Source organism: Scatophagus argus, chromosome 18 (assembly GCF_020382885.2).
Source record: "Scatophagus argus isolate fScaArg1 chromosome 18, fScaArg1.pri, whole genome shotgun sequence".
Taxonomy (NCBI): domain Eukaryota; kingdom Metazoa; phylum Chordata; class Actinopteri; family Scatophagidae; genus Scatophagus; species Scatophagus argus.
The window spans coordinates 3561032-3578773 of record NC_058510.1 but is presented as its reverse complement, the minus strand read 5'-3'; the positions used below and the strand labels follow the sequence as shown (position 1 = coordinate 3578773).

Below are 17742 nucleotides of genomic sequence, written 5' to 3'. Positions count from 1 at the left end.
TGGATGCAAAACATATTTAATTTCAATCAAAATATTCTTTCAGTCATTCATTGCAATTGATTGATTGATATGTACATAATTATTGAAAGGCTGCATACATATGTTGAGGTTGTGGTTGAACAGTCCCCTTGAATGCCTGTAGCCAGGGCCATGTCCAGAAGAGGGCCGGGGGTGGCCAATCCTTGAATCTGATTTGCCACCCCATTATTTTTAACTATGATTGGCTATGTCCCCAGTGAGAGGCGGGCCTCGTGTCAAAGCAACTGTCAAGTGTTTTTGACTTGTTTTGCTTTGGTTGTTGCCTACTTTTTGAAGACACAGTTTCTTTTTGGAGCACTTGAAGTGTAACTTTTACGTTGTATTTGTTTGGTCCCACTATTGTGTTGTGACTGGTAGGAATATTTAGCTGTTAAATCTTTCAAATTAACTTTTAAAGTCATTTTAGATTTAAGAAAATAAATTTAGGATAATTTATGGAAGAAACCTGTAAGGCACAGTAATGTTGGTAATTAAAGTAGATATGAGAAAAGATAAATGGATGCTATTCTGATGTGTGTTTGTGTGTGTGCTCATATTTCAAGCCACTCCTGCATGAATCAGGGCGCAAATGGAGGCACCCTCAGTCAAGTCTGGACACACCCCTGCCTATAGTGTGTGCTTTGCCTGCCATTAATGGCTCCATTTAACACAACCAAACCTCAATTCAAGGAGAGGAAGCAAAAGATAATATTCATTCTTGTTGTCACAAATACACCAGGCTCCTGTAATATATACAAACATTGATCAGATATGCATCTTCTGATGTAATACATAAACAATCCGCTTTGTAAAAATCATTAAAACAAAATATAAACAGGCTGACATTTTACTTTTCTTCATTAAGGCTTGAACATTAAAACATAACAAAACAAACCAGTAATAAAATAGCTTATCAAATGCACAGCATTTTTTCTTAAGACACAAACTGCACTTGCAGTGCAATAAGATGAGAATAAAAACAGTCCACATACAGGATAAACAAGCATCAAAACAAAGTGAAATGGAAAGGAAAATTACATTTTAAAAAAATAATTTATTTATTTTACAACTTTGATCCCACCCTGCCAGATTTTAATGTAGCAAATCGACTGAATTTTCTAGCATAAAAACATTTACTTTCACGGCATGATTTTGTCAGAGAAAACACAATTAGTTCCACATGGTGGACACTCTTATTATTTAAGGAAACTCTTGAAATGATCCAAATGTCAAATTTAGAACAGTTAAAAACAAGGGCTGCGCAGATTTTAACCTGGACTATTCATCAATGGAAGATGGGAAACAAAAGTGTAGTAACTCTTTTGCATCCCAGGTGCAATTTCCATATAACAACAAAAATGTGATGTTCTTCCAGCCTGAACTTTAGCTCCACATCCATTTCTCAACAAAATTCCCCATCACTGTCTGGAATGGAGGGAGTTTCCATTTGCAAAGGCCTGCAGCTTTCCACTGGAAAATGAGTAAAGGCACTTAGAGATGCTTGAGATGAGATTCAGTGACTATGTGTCAAATGGAAAAGATTACATTCCATCATTTTAATTAAATGTCTTCCCTTCTTGTACAGAAAGTAGCTATGACAGACAAATCATGTTTTTTTCCCCATCATTTGTAATTTAATTGGGGACTAAAGAATTGTCAGAGGCCACGTTTGCAACATTTAAATGACAAGCTGTCATTGATCACTTTTCACTTTTGCTGTGGCGACTCCTCCATCATTTCCTGGACTGGCAGCGTCTCGTCTTGCAAGGTGCTGTGGGAAATGGAGTCCCCTTGTGACCTCAGGCAGCTCTGGAATAATGGGGCCATCTCGTTGGCCTCTTCCTGGACAGGGCTCCCGAAGGCATCGTCCTGCCCCGCCCCGTCACTGCCCAGAGACGTCTGGCTGACGTAGACAACGATGACATCTCCGCTGAAGTTCATCACCTGACCACTGGAGATGAAGGTGGTGTTGTGGTTCCCGGACACCTGACCTGAAGGGGAAAATGTGGGAGGGACATAAATAAGAGATTGTGAGAAGTAGAAAAGACAAGTGGACTGCTGTGACAAAAGCTTCGGTTTCATGACTTATGAATCAACATTCCATACACTGATATAGAAAATGACAAGTGCAGTGAGCCCTTATTGGGACTTGTGCTGAAATATATAGCATACATAGATTTATATTTCTATGGTTGTGTAAGATTCTGCCTTTACGCACAGGCAGACAGAGCTTCCCCTATTCATGATGTAAGTGAAGAGGGGACAGTATCTTGGCTAACCTCAGCTGACAAATGGACGGTGGGTGTAATGACCATGCAGGATGACCACAGAAAGGCCACAGCTGCATTCACCGCCATATCATATGCTCTCGACCTTATTTGTTTCCAGCACTTTGTAGCGTGAGAATGTCAAGACTTGAGAAAACAAGTCATTTGTCGATGGTTTCGGGATTTATAGACATGGCAAAAAAGACTGTTGTTCAACTCTTTCTAACCTTTATTCTGTCCAGTGGCATGTTTCTCTAGATGAGAACTTTTCATGGTTCATCTCAACATTATTGTGAATCTGCGAAGTGATACCTGCATCAAATATCATCTGTACAAACTTAAATCAGATCTACTGATGCGCATGTACTGTTTGCATATGAATTTCAGACCTCCAGGTGAATTAGGAAATAAACTGCGTGGTTTTGTTTCATAAGTTATCGTTCACCACATTAAGCTCATGGTTCCGATTTTATCCAGCTTCTTGTCTGAAGTCCCAGCAGACAGAAACATCCGACCCTCCGTGACTCACAGCTCACGCCTCATCTATTCACACATGCAGTGTGTGCACACAAATTCACAGGAAATGTAAGCACGGCAGCTCTTACAGACACTTTTACTACTCCACAAACAAACACTGAAAAGCACACACAGCCTGATAAATTTGCAAAGACAAACACAATAACACACTCACAGAAAGTGTGTCTCCGTGTTCCCCTTCTGAGAGCCTTTCCCGGAACACCAGTCTGAGAGGTCTAGCTTGAAAGTATGTCATTTCACCACAACTCTGAAAACAAAGCTCTATGGAATCTGCTTGGGTTCCTCTGTTTATCCTTCCTTAATACCAAGATGATTTTTGTTGCTGCCCAACAATTGCAGCGACACAATCTACTGGCAGAGGTTTTAAACCAAAGACTAAAGTTGCAGTATAACAGAATCTGTTTTCTGGTCAAGCTTAAAGAAAACCACAACTGTACACAGTCCTCCCCAGGATCTTGTTTATTTTGCCTGGACAGCTGCCAGTCTTTAGATTTTCGACCAGTAAAATATATCAGGGACATTACTGCTTTTCAGGTGCCCTTGAACAAACTGCTCCAGTGAGCAACAGATAACATTGATGCTGTATAGCAAACTGCTTCTGTGCGAACCTGAGAACTGACCTCAGACCTGAGATTAGAAAAACATTCTGGTGGACAGGTGAAACCTCTGACCTGAAACCTTTCTTGACCTATAAATAGGAGTAGCGGGAAGTCCACCTGTGATTACTGCATGATGGGAAATGGTGTTCATGTCAGGCCAGTAAGTGTGTAATTAAAGTACACAGTCATCAGTGAGAGTAGAAAAAAACATCTTAACATGTTTGTGTGTGTGTGTGTGTGTGTGTGTGTGTTTTTGTTAGGTGGGTAGGGTTATAAAAGTATTACTCAAACTGTGCACATCTTGCTTCAGTTAAAGCTGTGGTCACTTTGCGCAACCCTATGGAACTCTGGGAAAACAGGAGCTTTGTAGATGGCATAGTTCACACTGACACACACACACACACACACACACACACACTCATCGGTATGTTAGCGTGTGGTTCTGGTGGTCCACTAACTCATCAAAAATTCACATATCTTATTCCTGCTCCCTGTGTGGTCTCCCTGAGATTTGGGCTCCAACTATCACTACTGGCTTTAATAAAACAGATTTCTTGGGAACAATCACACAAACGTCTGATTCTTATGCTGAAACCAGCCCTCTGCTTTAAGCTGTGTTCACCTAATAATACCCCATTTGGACCTAACCGCTGTCCCGATCATGCTGTTCTGATAATACTGCTTTTATAACTAACCATAACCACTTGATGTTTGAGGCACAGTAAATGTGTTTCCCGTAGAGTTGTCTCTTTGGCAGCGTGTAAAGGTCTCTGTGAGAACAACACAAGTTCAATCATGTGACAGTAAAACTTTCCATTAAAACCAACATTAATTTCACTCTGTTATTCTTGGTGGCTGGTCCCACCTATTCTGCGGAAAGAGAACACTGCTATGTAGTGTATCAAATCATGTATGGCTATGATCCTGTGGCAATACAGCGGAGCCTGCCTACACAAACAAAGAACAAACACAACTGTGGTCCTGCACTCATTGTAATGAGCCATAATCCTCATAGCAAGCCACCACTGTGCATTCAGTTTTCACTGACAATGTTGAGTGGTCATAGCAAAACTATCCAGGAAATACCTAGCTCCATAGCATCTTTGTACTGTCCCAAGAGAGCCAGAAATAGCTCGACATTCTGAAGTATGGAAGCTCATTTCCACCACAGAAAGAAAAAGTGAAGAAATGATAAAAATAAAAATGCTCACGGTGAAATTATCAGATCGTGAATCAGATTTATGTATGACTCACTAAAACTGTGAAAGTAAGACAGAATTATTGGACAGCAAGGGAAATAATATTATCTAAGAGTTTTGTATGAGATATGCTTAGCAAGTCAAACTCATTCTCTTGGGTTAAAAGTCATAATTCTGCATCTCATAATTTTCAATTCCTATTTCTTAATCTTAAACTGTGAATTTCATTTTACAGCTATTATTATTATTTTTTGTCATTTCTATTTATCATCTGGCAGAAATGGGCCTCCATACACAATGGTGTAAATTCTTGAAGTTTTACATTTTCACCAACCTGAGGTAAGAGTTGGTTCAGCCAGCTGACTATGGAGGCTCTCAGGTGTGCACTCCAGCTCTGACTCCACACAAAAGAGCTTGTTTCCCCTGCTGTCTCCCCAGGAAAGTCCCTGGCCTTGCTCTGGGCTTGAGGCCTCAGGGGGCCGGTCCAGGTAGAGATCTCCAACAGATGAGGACGTCATCAATGGGCTGACCGAGGTCATCGCAAAGGCTGTACTATTTTCTGTAGAGACAGAGTCTCCGCTCGCCAGTCTGTATACTTCCTCCTGTTTTTCCAGTGACCTGTCAGGCAGCTGAGGTTTGAACTCCGGTCTCACCTGAGCCTGAGACAATGGCAGGCAGAGTTCAGGAGTGGATGGAGGGATTACAGAGGAGGTGTGGAGGAGTGGGGGAGAAAGAGTGACCAGAGATTCAACACCTGTCTCACTCTTGCACAAAACCATCCTGTCTTGATTTCTGTCACCTTTTTCTCCACCTTTGTCTGCCTTTACACCCTCGCTTTTCTCCTCTTTCCCACTTTCATCTCCATCAAGCCCTCTACATGAGCAGGTTCCTGGAGTCCCGGGGCTGACAGCCTGGCTACAGTCCTCATTCTCCCCTACCTCCAGTGGCTCACGGATGGGCATGACACACACACAAGAACCTGTCAAAAGAGGAGACACACTCACAACCTCTTCTTCTGACACCTCCTCAGGTTCTCCAGACCCTTCACTCTGATCCTCCATCGCAGTTTTCTCCATGGTCCCTTCTTCCTCTTTCATTTCCACTGTGAGGGGCAGCGAGACCTTGACATCAGGAGCAGGGGTGGCAAAGGTCTCATCTGCAGGGCTGCGGGGTGCTTGGCAGATGAGTTTTGTGGTTTCACATGGTGTCAATTTAGGGCCTCCTGCTACTCCTCCTCCTGCTCCGCTGTGGTACAGAGGGGCCAAGGTCTCCTGGAAGCACAGAAACAAAGAAAAAAGCATTGTAAATTTAGAGTGTGAATATTAAGAAATATGTGATTTTCCCAAACCATGGGCCATGTGATAACAGACACAAGTGCTGCATTTGTTCCTAATTGTTTCATTTGATCATATATTCCATGAGCACTCTAATGATTCAAATGAGAGGGACCCAAGTCCTCCCAGGGATCAATAAAGTATTTCTGATTCTGATTACTTTCTATGTATTTCTATTGGCTTTTAACAGAAAGTCCACCTTACCTGTTGTATCCTCGTCCTCTTCAGATTCTGGACACAGGATCGCAGATTTACTAGACAATGAAACAACATATTGTTCCTTAATACTGAATAAAATGCAGGGGCAGAACATGATTTCTGGTGTTCCGTGTGTTCTACAAAGACACTGGTGAACACTTCCAGGTCCAGTTGAAACAGCAAGTCAGATCTTAAGAAAATCTAATGTAAATTTTGAGATGAGTGTAACTATACCAGAGAGTAATTTCAGTTTGTCCTTGTAGCAGAAGAGGAGCAGGATGAGGAGACACAGAACAGTGATGACCGACAGCACCGAAACAATAACCCAGGAGGGGGCTGCACCTGCAAGAAAGACAAGTTCAGAGCTTGTTTTCCTGCTGCACATCTACTGTCAGCCATGAATGCCTGCCAAAGATACAAAAAGTCTTAAATGTCAGAAATTTACTGGGAGATTCAAACCTCTTGCAAGCAGAGTTTATCTCCCATATTTGTTCTAGATAAGCACATCTTTATTTTGAGCAGATGTTACACTAGGCTTGGCTGGCTTTGTATGGTGACGGTCTGCAGTGAACCTGTCTTACCAGAGACATGTGGTCCACACACTGCATCAGCCTGAGCGCTGCCTGGCTGCAGTTCTGTCCTGCCTTCGGCCTTACAGCTAGAAGAGGGGAGGAAAACACAAAGTGAAGAGGAATACACATGGACACACATGTTTATTTTTTCTTACTTCCCCCCCCCCATAACATTTTACTAGCTAAACTACCAGCCCTCTGCAAACCCATCACAGAGGTCAGACAGATGGAGAGAAAAAACAAGTTATCCCTCCGTCATCATCGACGTCATTGCAGACCTGGCCAGCAGTGGAAGCTGGTGTCTGGTCTGGGGTTCCAGGGGAAGTGGTGTGAGTATTACTCATAACAGCTGGCTGGTGGTGAGGAGGAGGACAGTTACCCAAACTACCCATTTTCCCTTTACGACATTAAAAGATTCCAGGCTAAAACTGTGTGTGTGTGTGTATGTGTGCGCACGCATGTATACACTTACTTAGTCCATTGTTTACATGGTTCAGCACCGTTGTCAATGGAGAAGAAGCCTTTCTTACATGCAGCACAGATCTTCCTTCCATTAGTAGACTCTGGAATTAACAGCAAACATTGTAATGTGTCTCCAAGAGTCACTCTGTCGACTTTGTCTGATGTTGATTGAGATGTCTCGGTGTGTCTCACCAGGGTCCACCTCCAGTCCATATCCAGCAGTGCAAGTGGGTATCCTCTCGCAGTACTCACAGTTGATTGGATAGCACTGGAGGCCGGGAAGGCAGCGACACGGCTCCTCTGCCACAGGGTTTTCAGGCCTCTCCATGAAACCCTTAACTGGAAGTCAAAGCGAGGAGAACTTTAGTGCAGTGGCAGGTCCAAATCCTTCAAAGGAATGATAATACGTCCACTCCAGAGAATGAATTTGTGTCTGTGCTGCTGCTTGTGCAGAATTTGCTTCTGGCTTATTACTGGCTCCGATTATTCTGATGATGATGCAAACTGATTTCATTTTCACATTTTCAGCCTATGAGACACTTTCCTGGAGAACACTTTGTTTTGAGTTCAAATTTTACACAGGAACAATTTTTTTGTCATCATCAGAGCATTTTTGAATAAAAAAAAGAACCATATTACCATAAAAAAAATCAAGTACAATTACAATAAATACATACAAATAAATAAATGCAAAACCCTTATTCTTAACTTTTCTGTATCAGTGGTGTTGTAGTCTTGCAGTAATTTTTGAATTGCAGTACTTTTTGTTGTTTTTGATAGCCTTATATTAAAGGGTCTTTCTTTTTGTGCCCCAGTTTAAGTAAACAGGGGTTGATAAAATATCTGATAATAATGACCACACAATTTAATTGTAATGTTCTCTGTTAAGGGTAGCAAAACCTCAAAAAGTTATTTTAGGAAAAAAGTCCTCGTTCAAGCCGCAGGTACTGACCCGGGTCACAGATCTTCTGCTGGAGACAGAGCATCTCTTCAGTCCAGCCTGGCTGGTATTCACCACGATTACATTTGACACATATAGTCTGGTGCGAATCAGTGCAGTCAGAAAACACACGGAAGCCTGATGGAAAAAAGGGAAAAAGAGGGAGAGAGGGGGGCACAGGGGGGGGAAGAAAGGCAGATGGATTTAACAGCTCGTACATAATCACAGTAACCACTGAAAACCTAACAAAAGAAGAGAAAAGATGGAGGAAATTGACAAAATTAGAGCTCTTTTCCTCTTTTAAAGAAGTGGGTACTTCTAGTGGATCAAATGTCACAGTAAACTCTGTGTGTGCGTACTTCTGAGCCATTTTAAGCCACAATGTTCTGCTTTTAAAGGCCCTTCCTCTTTTGATTGAGGCTCTTTGTGAATGAAAATCTATTTTTATTTCATGCTGCCCCCATTGAGTAAACCAAACATGCACGGCGCTCACACTACTTTCTGGTGTTTTACTTTGTCCTTTGTATGTGCGTGTGTGTATGTTTGTGTGTGTGTGTGGCGAGGTGTTATTACCTGGTTCACACTTCTTGCAGCATCTAGAGTTTCTTAAGTAATGTGTTTCATCACACTGGAGCGATTTGGAGACTGCATTCTAAAAAATATCAAGACATAAAAATAATATAATATAATATGATATGATATATGATATGATATATAATGCATCATTTTATGCAACAGAATTACAGTAAACATGTGAACCAAATTATATCATGACCTCTTTAATCAAAAACATCCGTTTACCGTCAGGGCTTTATAATGAATGTCATGCTTTTCTTTGACAATTCTTCTTCACTTCAAATCCACACTTGATATTTTGAGGTAGCAGTGAGTAATGAGAGGAAGAGGATGGTTAAAACCTTTCCAAGACATGTCCAGGCATTTTTTCCACACTGTCAGAAGCACCTGATCACTGCACTGTACACCCTCCACACCAGCAAACTAAACCCGCTGGTACCCAGTTAATAAACGACAACCAAGTAGGACTCGACGCAGTCAACTCCAGTTAGCTCAGAGTTAAGAAACACATGGCTGCAGATATTCTCCCCTGTCAAAAGGAAATATGCAAGAGAGAGATGCACATATTTTTAAAACTGGTGCTATGTGACCAGTGAAAACAGAGAGAAGAGGTTCTTGGAATTTCTTTTGCTCAAAAGGCAGAAAAGCAGAGTGATCAATGATCGACATTAGGGCACACACAGATCCTGCCTGAGCTCTACAGTGTATGGCTCACGTCCTGTCATGTGACATCTGCTCCCTCTCAGTCTGGAGTTAGCTTGTTAGTGATGAATACCAGGCTTTAAGGGGAAGCACATGTGGATATTATCTCCACTTTTAAAGATTTTTAGTTTGACTGACGCTTGTCCTTCAGTGGTGACAGTGTGCAGCAGCATGTGGTGTAATTTTTTTGTATATTTACTATACAAAAAAATGCATCAGGAAGAATTTTCCCGTCATTATGACTCTTTCTCTCTCTTTATTGGTGTCTATTGTGTTGTATAAATCTACAGCATGTGAACCCATTGTAAGCCTGATGTGTTGGAAATCAGCAAAGTTTCTTTTTAAGCAACACCCACTGAGTAAACGGTGAGAATAAAAAGGTGAGATCTTGAGGCAGCAGTTAAGCTAAATGATGAGTTCATACCTAAAAGTCTTCTGTCCTAACTTGCTATAATGCTAAGTGTGCTGCAGCCATTCACTGGTGTAAGCTTTAGCTTTAGCATGGATTACCAGAACTCCTGTTGCAAGGAGCCCGAAGATGAGCACTGAAACATCTGTGGGTGTTAAACAATAAATGGGAACTCTAGTGAAAAGGCCACAAAGGTATACCATGCAGGCCTCACCCACACGGACGCACACACACACACACTTGTACAAACCCTCTAGCCAACCTAAATTAGGGGCGGGTGAAGTCCTCGCCACATTGCTGAATTAGAGAATCTGGCTGTTATGACAGAATCTATGCCAAAGCCGCAGTGTCTATATATAAATGTAGAAAAATAAAACCTATAGGCCTGTCTGCACTCTGACCTCGGATCAGCTACTGTCTTTAACCTTGAAAATATCCATTAATCCAGTCTTCCACACTGTCATTTGTACTGTAAAGAAATGCCGGATGCAACAAATCCACCCTCCTGCTCTGCCCACAGGAGAAATTCGTGAGACGTTCATTTGTCTGTCTGGTCATCGTGTTCATCAACAATGGCTGCCTTTTCTTTCCCCTCATGCATCCGTCTGACTGGAACTCACAACAGAAATGTTTCGTTTCCCATAGTTTATACTGATTCTAACAACCACTGAATTCTTGTTTTTCTTCTTGGCTTATCCGTTTAAATAAAAAACAACAGGATTTAACTGGTATTTTCTTTCGCACCCTGTCCTCCTCTCTAACTCGTTATTTTTTTCTCACACCTCTAAGTTAAACTCAGTCTCATCGTTTGTCTGTTGGTCCTCAGGCTACAACAGTGCAACATGAACCCTGCCAAACGTTTAATTACCTCCACACAGCCTCTCACACATCAACCGGACTTTGTTTTATAATCTAACCAGAGGGGTAATGATGCACAGCTCCAAAAGCTCTGACCGCAGTGCTAACGAGGACCATGTGCTGCAGCAGACAGAAGTGACAGAAGTAGGAAAGGTTCCCATGCTAAGAAGATCACGTCTTTGTGCAGATAGTTAGAGATAAGACGTGGAGACAGAGGTGTAAGGCCAGCAGTGGTCAGTCTCAGCAAATGGGCCAAAGTGTGCAGGAAGCCAAAAGAATGCTGGGAATTGTATTTTTGTTACCGCCACATCTAAACACTGGCCCTCAGTTATGCGAGGCCTTATGTTTTCACTCCCTAAATACATAAGGAAGAAGAAAAGAGCTGATCCACCCTATATGATTACAGGTTATCCTAACGGTCAAGATAGAACATCCAACCTCAAAACTAACTTTATCTGCTGTATGGATTCAAATATACACTTATGCTTGTGTGTGTGTGTGATCGTGCATTCATGTGGTGTCGGAATAATCTGGAAGAATGAGTTCCCAACTGAGGAAAGTCGACTCATGTCAGAACAGCAACCTGAAACTCTGCGACAACCTTGAAGCCATACTCAGATGAAAGCAAACGTTTGACTAAAAATTGTTGTCGTCTGGTTATTTTTCATCAAAAAAAATAACCAGAGTGAGCCATTGATAAGAAATATTATTGGTTATTGATAATGTAAAGGGATATATTTGTGCATTAAGGGATTGTACAAGCGCAGCAACAACTTTCGGCAGTTTCGTGTAAGAAATATTTTCTTTCTGTATCACTGCACTGAGGGAAACACGCATCATGTCATGACAGGGTGGGATGTAAACATTAACGATGTCCTTCTTGGCTTAGCTGTGATGCTCGGTAGCTTAGCCAGCTAGCATCTCATCCATGAGTACATGCACACATCCTTCTGCACCGTGATACAGAAAGAAAGTAGTTCCTACATGAAACAAGGTCTGTGGATTATCTTAAGTAACTGGGTCACGTTTTCCGGAAAGAGATGTTGCTGTTGAGTTTTTCAAATGTATTTTTATTAGTGCTTTGAGCACATGTGAAGTGTCATCTTGTTCCATTATATTCAAATGAAGGCAGACGTCTCTGCAGCCGGTATCTCCAAGACGCTGCAGCTCACACCGAAAGCAGTCTACACGGATCTGACTTATGACTTACAAGCTCAAAAACACACCAAAGTTGGAACAATGACTTCCCAAGTCGGGAAGTGGGACCATCCAAGGGGCATGTGAATGCAGAGCCAGTCTCACAGAAACAGAAAGATGCGAGGGAAAGTGGAGAAAAGAGACAAAAGGGGAATTAGTGTCCAGTTGCTCTCGTGACAATCAGCAACTGCCACGTTTTAATCACCTTTTACAAGAGATTTTGTTTATCTTTCAAAGATCCTCCATCGGTTGTGTGATCCGATCAGACAGGAGTGTGACGCAGAGCGCATTCCATTTGCCGTCAGAAAACTGGAGAATTTGCATAACGGCCACAGCAGCCTTCGGCACAGAGCCAAGAGAAGCACAGCGTGACTTTTAACACTCCACGGCTTTCAGTGATCCCTGATAAGGTGTTGTAAAAACATAATGCATGACAATTGAATCTTTGTACTGTGTTTGCACCTGGGATTAATTCTTTATAAGCCCTATAAAGAAATCCTTTGAAGTGCCACCTGCACAAATACGTTTTGAAATCTCATATTCCTCAGAAATTCTTTCAAAACTTACTCAGTTACTTGCATAATAATGAGAAGTTTAAATTCGTTGGCCAATTTCAATTTGTTTTAACTTAGAAACTGTGATTTTCTTGCTGCTGATTCAATAAAACCTGGGTATCAAATGTCAGGCACTGTAAGTTCTTCCTGTGGCAAATCTTCTGGTGCACGTGAACTGACAGACATTAGAACTGCAGCAGTCAGAGCAGCTTGAAACAAAACAAGAGCACAGACGGGAAAAAAAACTGTGAACAAAACTTTGACAGAACTAAAGTCAATAACCAGGGAAGAACAGATACTGCAGTTGGTCGCCCCATGACACCTAAAATCTGTGCTAATTGCTTTTAATTGAACCAGACGTATCTTAATCCAGGTGTCTTAGACACATCCTAAATTCCTTCCTCCCACAAAAGCTCCATTGTTATCCAAGGTCCCATGCTTGTTCTATCGATTGAATATCTCTGTTGTCTGCATAGTTAAAATAAAGTTTGGATCTGCAGGCCTGAAGCCAAGTACTGTTGTTGCTCAAACCAAGTAGACATAACAACAATCACTGATGTGATGGTGGCTGGCAGGGTGGATGGATGGAATGAAAATGGTTAAAGTGAAAGAGGCTGTGAGAGACTGGTGGCTGAAAGACAGATGAAAGAAGGAGACAGAAAAATCCTCAGATGGATGAATGTATGCAAGGCTGGAGAAGCTGACCAATAAAAAGCACAGGAGCCATGTGGGCAAGGCAAGTAAATTAATCCACCAAAGCTCATCTTATTCTTAATATGTTGACTTTTATGCTCTCGACATCTTGAAGTAATCTCCTGTTGCTCAATGTCACACAGACAGTTTGAAATGCGTTTGGAGGGGATTGGACGAAGTGGTTGAAAACCAAGAAAATGAAGGGGAATTCTTTTGGGATATTGTGAGTCAGTAATGGCAAGACCATGGTGAGAACAAACCAGAGCCAAAGGTTTGCAGTGTCACCTTAAAACGTAGATGAAAAATATTTCTCCCTCTCCGCACAGTGACTCGTTTCAGAGGCATTACATGTGCATTTGCTCACTCTTGTTACCCACACTCCAACAAATGTGACTTGCATTTGACTAAAAACAAAAAATATCATCTTTTGTTTTGGTTCTACTGAGATGATGCAGAGTCTCTCCTCAGAATTATCTCTTGCAAAACATTTTGGAGAAAGAGGAAGGAAAGAAAGAGAAAAAAAACACAGGGAAGAAAGAAACTGAGTGTTCCAGTCAAAGCCATAACGACGCTGGCTTACGGTAACACAGGCAAACAGGCAGTGATAGATGTTGGTGCCCAGCAGTCCCACCACCACAACCACAGCTTATAAACTACTCCACCTGGACGGAGTTAGCTCCCTGGATGAAACAACAACATGAACAACATGTCACGAGCCATTCACTTTTTTCCCCTTCAATTAAACTGTGGCATATGACCAACTGAGACATGAAGTACTTTTTATCATGCCATTGATTTTATCAGTGAGGCCTACAGCACTTAAAGTGTGAAATTATTAAAAATGATCACAACAAAGTGATGCTGTATGATGTATTTAGTTGCCTAAATAGCCGCGTGGAGACCTCGACAGTGAAACATAACATGATATTTTTAGGTCTAGTGTCTACCCCTGTGGATCTCTGGGACCCCCCTGCTCCTCGCTCTGGAAGCCTCCCCTCTGGCGGAGGAGCTAATGTGGTTCCTGATCAGCCATCTGGCCCGCGCCGGTCCTCTCTGGACCGGGAGGGAATGCTTGGTGAGGGGAGAAGAGCATCCAGCAGCCAGCGGCGTGTTTGCGGTCAGGAAAGGGGAGGTGGACTCGACCCAAACACAACTGTTTCCAGTCAGTGTCCGGGGGTAAAAATGCAGCCCCCTCTCCCCCCGTTCCGTCTCTGACCCTTTCATACACATCATCTCAAGTGATGACACATATTCTGGTTTACTGTTACATATCTTTCTTGTCCATCTACTCAAGAAAAACAAACCACCATGACTGTCAGTGTTTTGAATTGCTACTCAAGTGAAGAAAACTTCACGGCCCCTAAACAGTAGTGCATATGAGACAGAACAAAAAAAAGTTGAACTTTTTTGCTTTCAGATGCACTTTAACTTTCGTTTTCAGAGGGAGAATTAAAGTCTGAGCGTGTTTTTACCTGTGCGTAAAAGGTGACGAGGACACATGTTATGCAGCCTCGGACAATCCAACTAGCGGTCGAGTCCCGTCTCATCTCTGCTGGTTAATGAAGGCTGTTTCTGCGGCAAACTTCTCTTTCTCAGCCAAGACGACAACGACTGTGAAGACCAAGATCCGACTCTAAATCGCTTCTTCTTGTGTGCGTAAATGTCCTCCGGATCGTCTCACAGGGCATTCTTGCGCCTTCATTCCCGGTTAGGCAGCTGCAGTTCCCACCTCTCTTCTCCCCTCATCTTCCTTCTGCTCTCACCCACGCGTTGTGGAGGAAGCTGCATGCAACAGCTTGTAAAAACTGACTGACTGACAGAAGGAGGGAGGGGACTCCTCCACGTTGTCATATGTGAGGAAAAACGTCCATCCCCTCTTTCTCCCTCTCTTTCTTCCTGGCTCCACACATTGATCTCTCCCTCTCTCCACGAATGAGCGCGTATGATTCACACAAAGCATGCGTGTCAATCAGTGATTTGATGTGAGATGGTAACACGAACCTTTAAGCCATATACTGGAATTACAAGTCACGGCGTGCTTTTGAAATCACCGACGTTTATCTTTATTCTGAGTTTGGCACTTTCAGTGTGATCGGGCGAGCAAGTCGAGTCATGACCTCATGGCAGAGATCGATTCAGATATGACCTCACACTCACACTGACAGGAGGCAAAGCATGTGGTCACTTTCATACATCTCTGTATGCACTTGTCATTCATCGTGGAGGTGAGTGGGCTGATACCCCAGTTCCTGGAGCGTGCGTCAGACATGACCATCTCTACACTTGACAAAGGTCTCTTTTTTTGAAAAGTGGAGCGACTCCAGGAAATAGCAATTTTCACCTCCCAGGACAGGTAGGCAGAAAAAGAACTGGGTGCTTTTCCCCCCTGAATTTGCATAGCAGACTCAGCCCAGCAAAACTTGGCAAGTCATGAGAGGGAAGGTTCGAGAGAGTGGATAAAATGCTCTCATCAAGGTGACAGTTATGCAAATTTTAAATTGCATATGTGGGCCCTGAATGGATGATACAGGACTGATAAACATGAGAGAGGAGATTCGAGAAAATGAAATTTCATTCCTTGATGACAGTAAGAGTCATGAAACCGGAGAGAAAAATATGTTAGTAAACAATACTCCCTGTTGCATGTAATGACATTAGAGATTTTTATAGTTATTTTGCTAGAGTCCACAAGTTATGACTTAAAATTAACAGCAACTGACACTCAATCGAGGAGAGTAAATCACTAAAGGCCTCTTTAACTCATGAAGCGTTTAGTGGGGGGAGAGACAGGAAGAATAATAAGAGTTTTAAGCTGAGCCAGTGGAGTTAATGGGCTTGTCCTCTTTCTCCCCTCTCTTCCTGTAAAAACATGCTGAGAAAAGCTGTTTTGTGGTGGGGCCTCTGCAGCTCGCACAGTAGCAATTAAGAGCCAGATTTGACTCTTTTAGCAATCAGAAACCTCAGCTTGACTCTCAACACACCCCAAACAGTCACACCGAGGTCAAGAACAAAACCCAACTGGAAGCACGGAGCCGTTCCTGTTAGGTCCCACTTCAAACACAGAAGTTACCATGTAGCTTGTTTTGATGTATAAAAACAAAGGTGCGCTTCATACGGACACCATGCTGCTTTACAAGCATCACACTTCAAGTGGCCTGGATGAGAGAGCAGACTGTGCAGCTCTTTAAGCATGTCAGTTGCTAAGAATCGCTTAAAACAAGTCAGAGTTCATGAAGCAGGGTCATTCCAGACAGCTCGTAGGCACAAAAACGCCATAAGCTGCTGAATGGTTTCCATTAAGTAACACAGAAGGAAAGCAGCCACAGTTTTGGAACCACAAATTTGGAGGAAGCTTCAAAGCTTCAGCACAGTCTCCATTGAATGCAACGAAAATATGCAGGGCTGAAAAACATGCACATGGCAGTCACATACGCGCAACACAGAGTGGAATAACAACATTAAGGCTTAGCCACCATGTTCCGGAGGTTTTAGGGTTGGAGCTGCGTCGCTCCCGCTTGCTTTGGAAACAGATATGATCTGTGAGTCACCCGAGTCACAATGTGAGTTAAGAGCTGCCTGCGGACGCCTCTTCTACTGAAACAGAAATGCCAGCAGAATTTTCACCAACAAACGCCACCAGAAACAGAGTTAAACTTATCTGCATGGTGATGCTGAAGTGACAGCCATGAACAAAAACTGTTCGCTATCAATGCAAATCTAATATCAGGCATCCGTCTCTGCACGCACATGTGGACAGACACAGAGATTCACAGGCCTGCCCACACAGGAGGCACAACACACTCGCGCTTTCATTACTTCAGAGGACATGACTGACGTACATTCACTTTCTGGAAACTTATTCTGAACCTGACTTTAAACTTAAACCAAGTCTTCAGCCTAAAATTCAAATCATTTTCATTATAGACACTTATGCTTATTCCCCACAAAGTGACTGTGTGAAGAACAGGAGTAATACACATCCACACACAAGATATAGAGCCATGCCTCCTCTTTCCACTCCTTCCTTGTATCGATTATTTGTCCACCTGGTGAGATATCAGTGATGATGGTTGAATATTAGCCTGAATATGCAAATACTATTCTTTATTAAGGGGCGTTCACTCACATAATGTTCAACCACCAAATGAGTGCAGGTCCGAGAGTCGGCCTGACACATTTCTACACTCAGCACCAATAAATGCACTGGATTCCACTTACAGGTCAATCAGAACTGTGCAAAATCTGTCTGACAAGAGTGAAGTTTCAACCGCATTTTCTGCCCGTCACATGTCTGCTTCCTACGACAGATTGTGCTTTAACTGCTCTGTTAAAGAACAGAGAGCGCGGACTGAGAGATAGTGTAATCTCGACGGCAGATCCGAGCTTTTACTTCTGTATTTATTTGGGGTAAGTTGTTGGGAATGTCCCCTTACGATGGACTTTGGTTTGCTGGACTGAGCAGACAACAGACCACATCAAAGGGTTGGACGCGAGGGGCAGGGACGGCAGGAGTGTGTGTTTGTCTGTGAAATGTTTTACAGCCTCCAACACCTGTCGACACCTTGAGCCATAATCAAAACCTCTGAAAGCACGCAGGCATTCAGTGAAGCCTCCAGAAGTACACAAC

The 17742-nt window shown here is 42.6% G+C and overlaps 1 protein-coding gene across 1 annotated transcript; it reads right to left on the bottom strand.

The window, feature by feature from the left end:
• On the bottom strand, positions 1-15303 carry tnfrsf11a (tumor necrosis factor receptor superfamily, member 11a, NFKB activator). Its single transcript, XM_046371413.1, has 10 exons — positions 14588-15303; positions 8700-8778; positions 8139-8264; positions 7379-7525; positions 7197-7287; positions 6734-6810; positions 6387-6494; positions 6159-6208; positions 4955-5891; positions 1-2009 (listed from the first exon to the last, which is right to left on the bottom strand). Exons 1-10 carry the CDS (start codon positions 14660-14662, stop codon positions 1726-1728), a joined length of 1974 nt encoding a protein of 657 aa, XP_046227369.1. The 5' UTR covers positions 14663-15303; the 3' UTR covers positions 1-1725.
• Positions 15304-17742: the final 2439 nt, after the last annotated feature.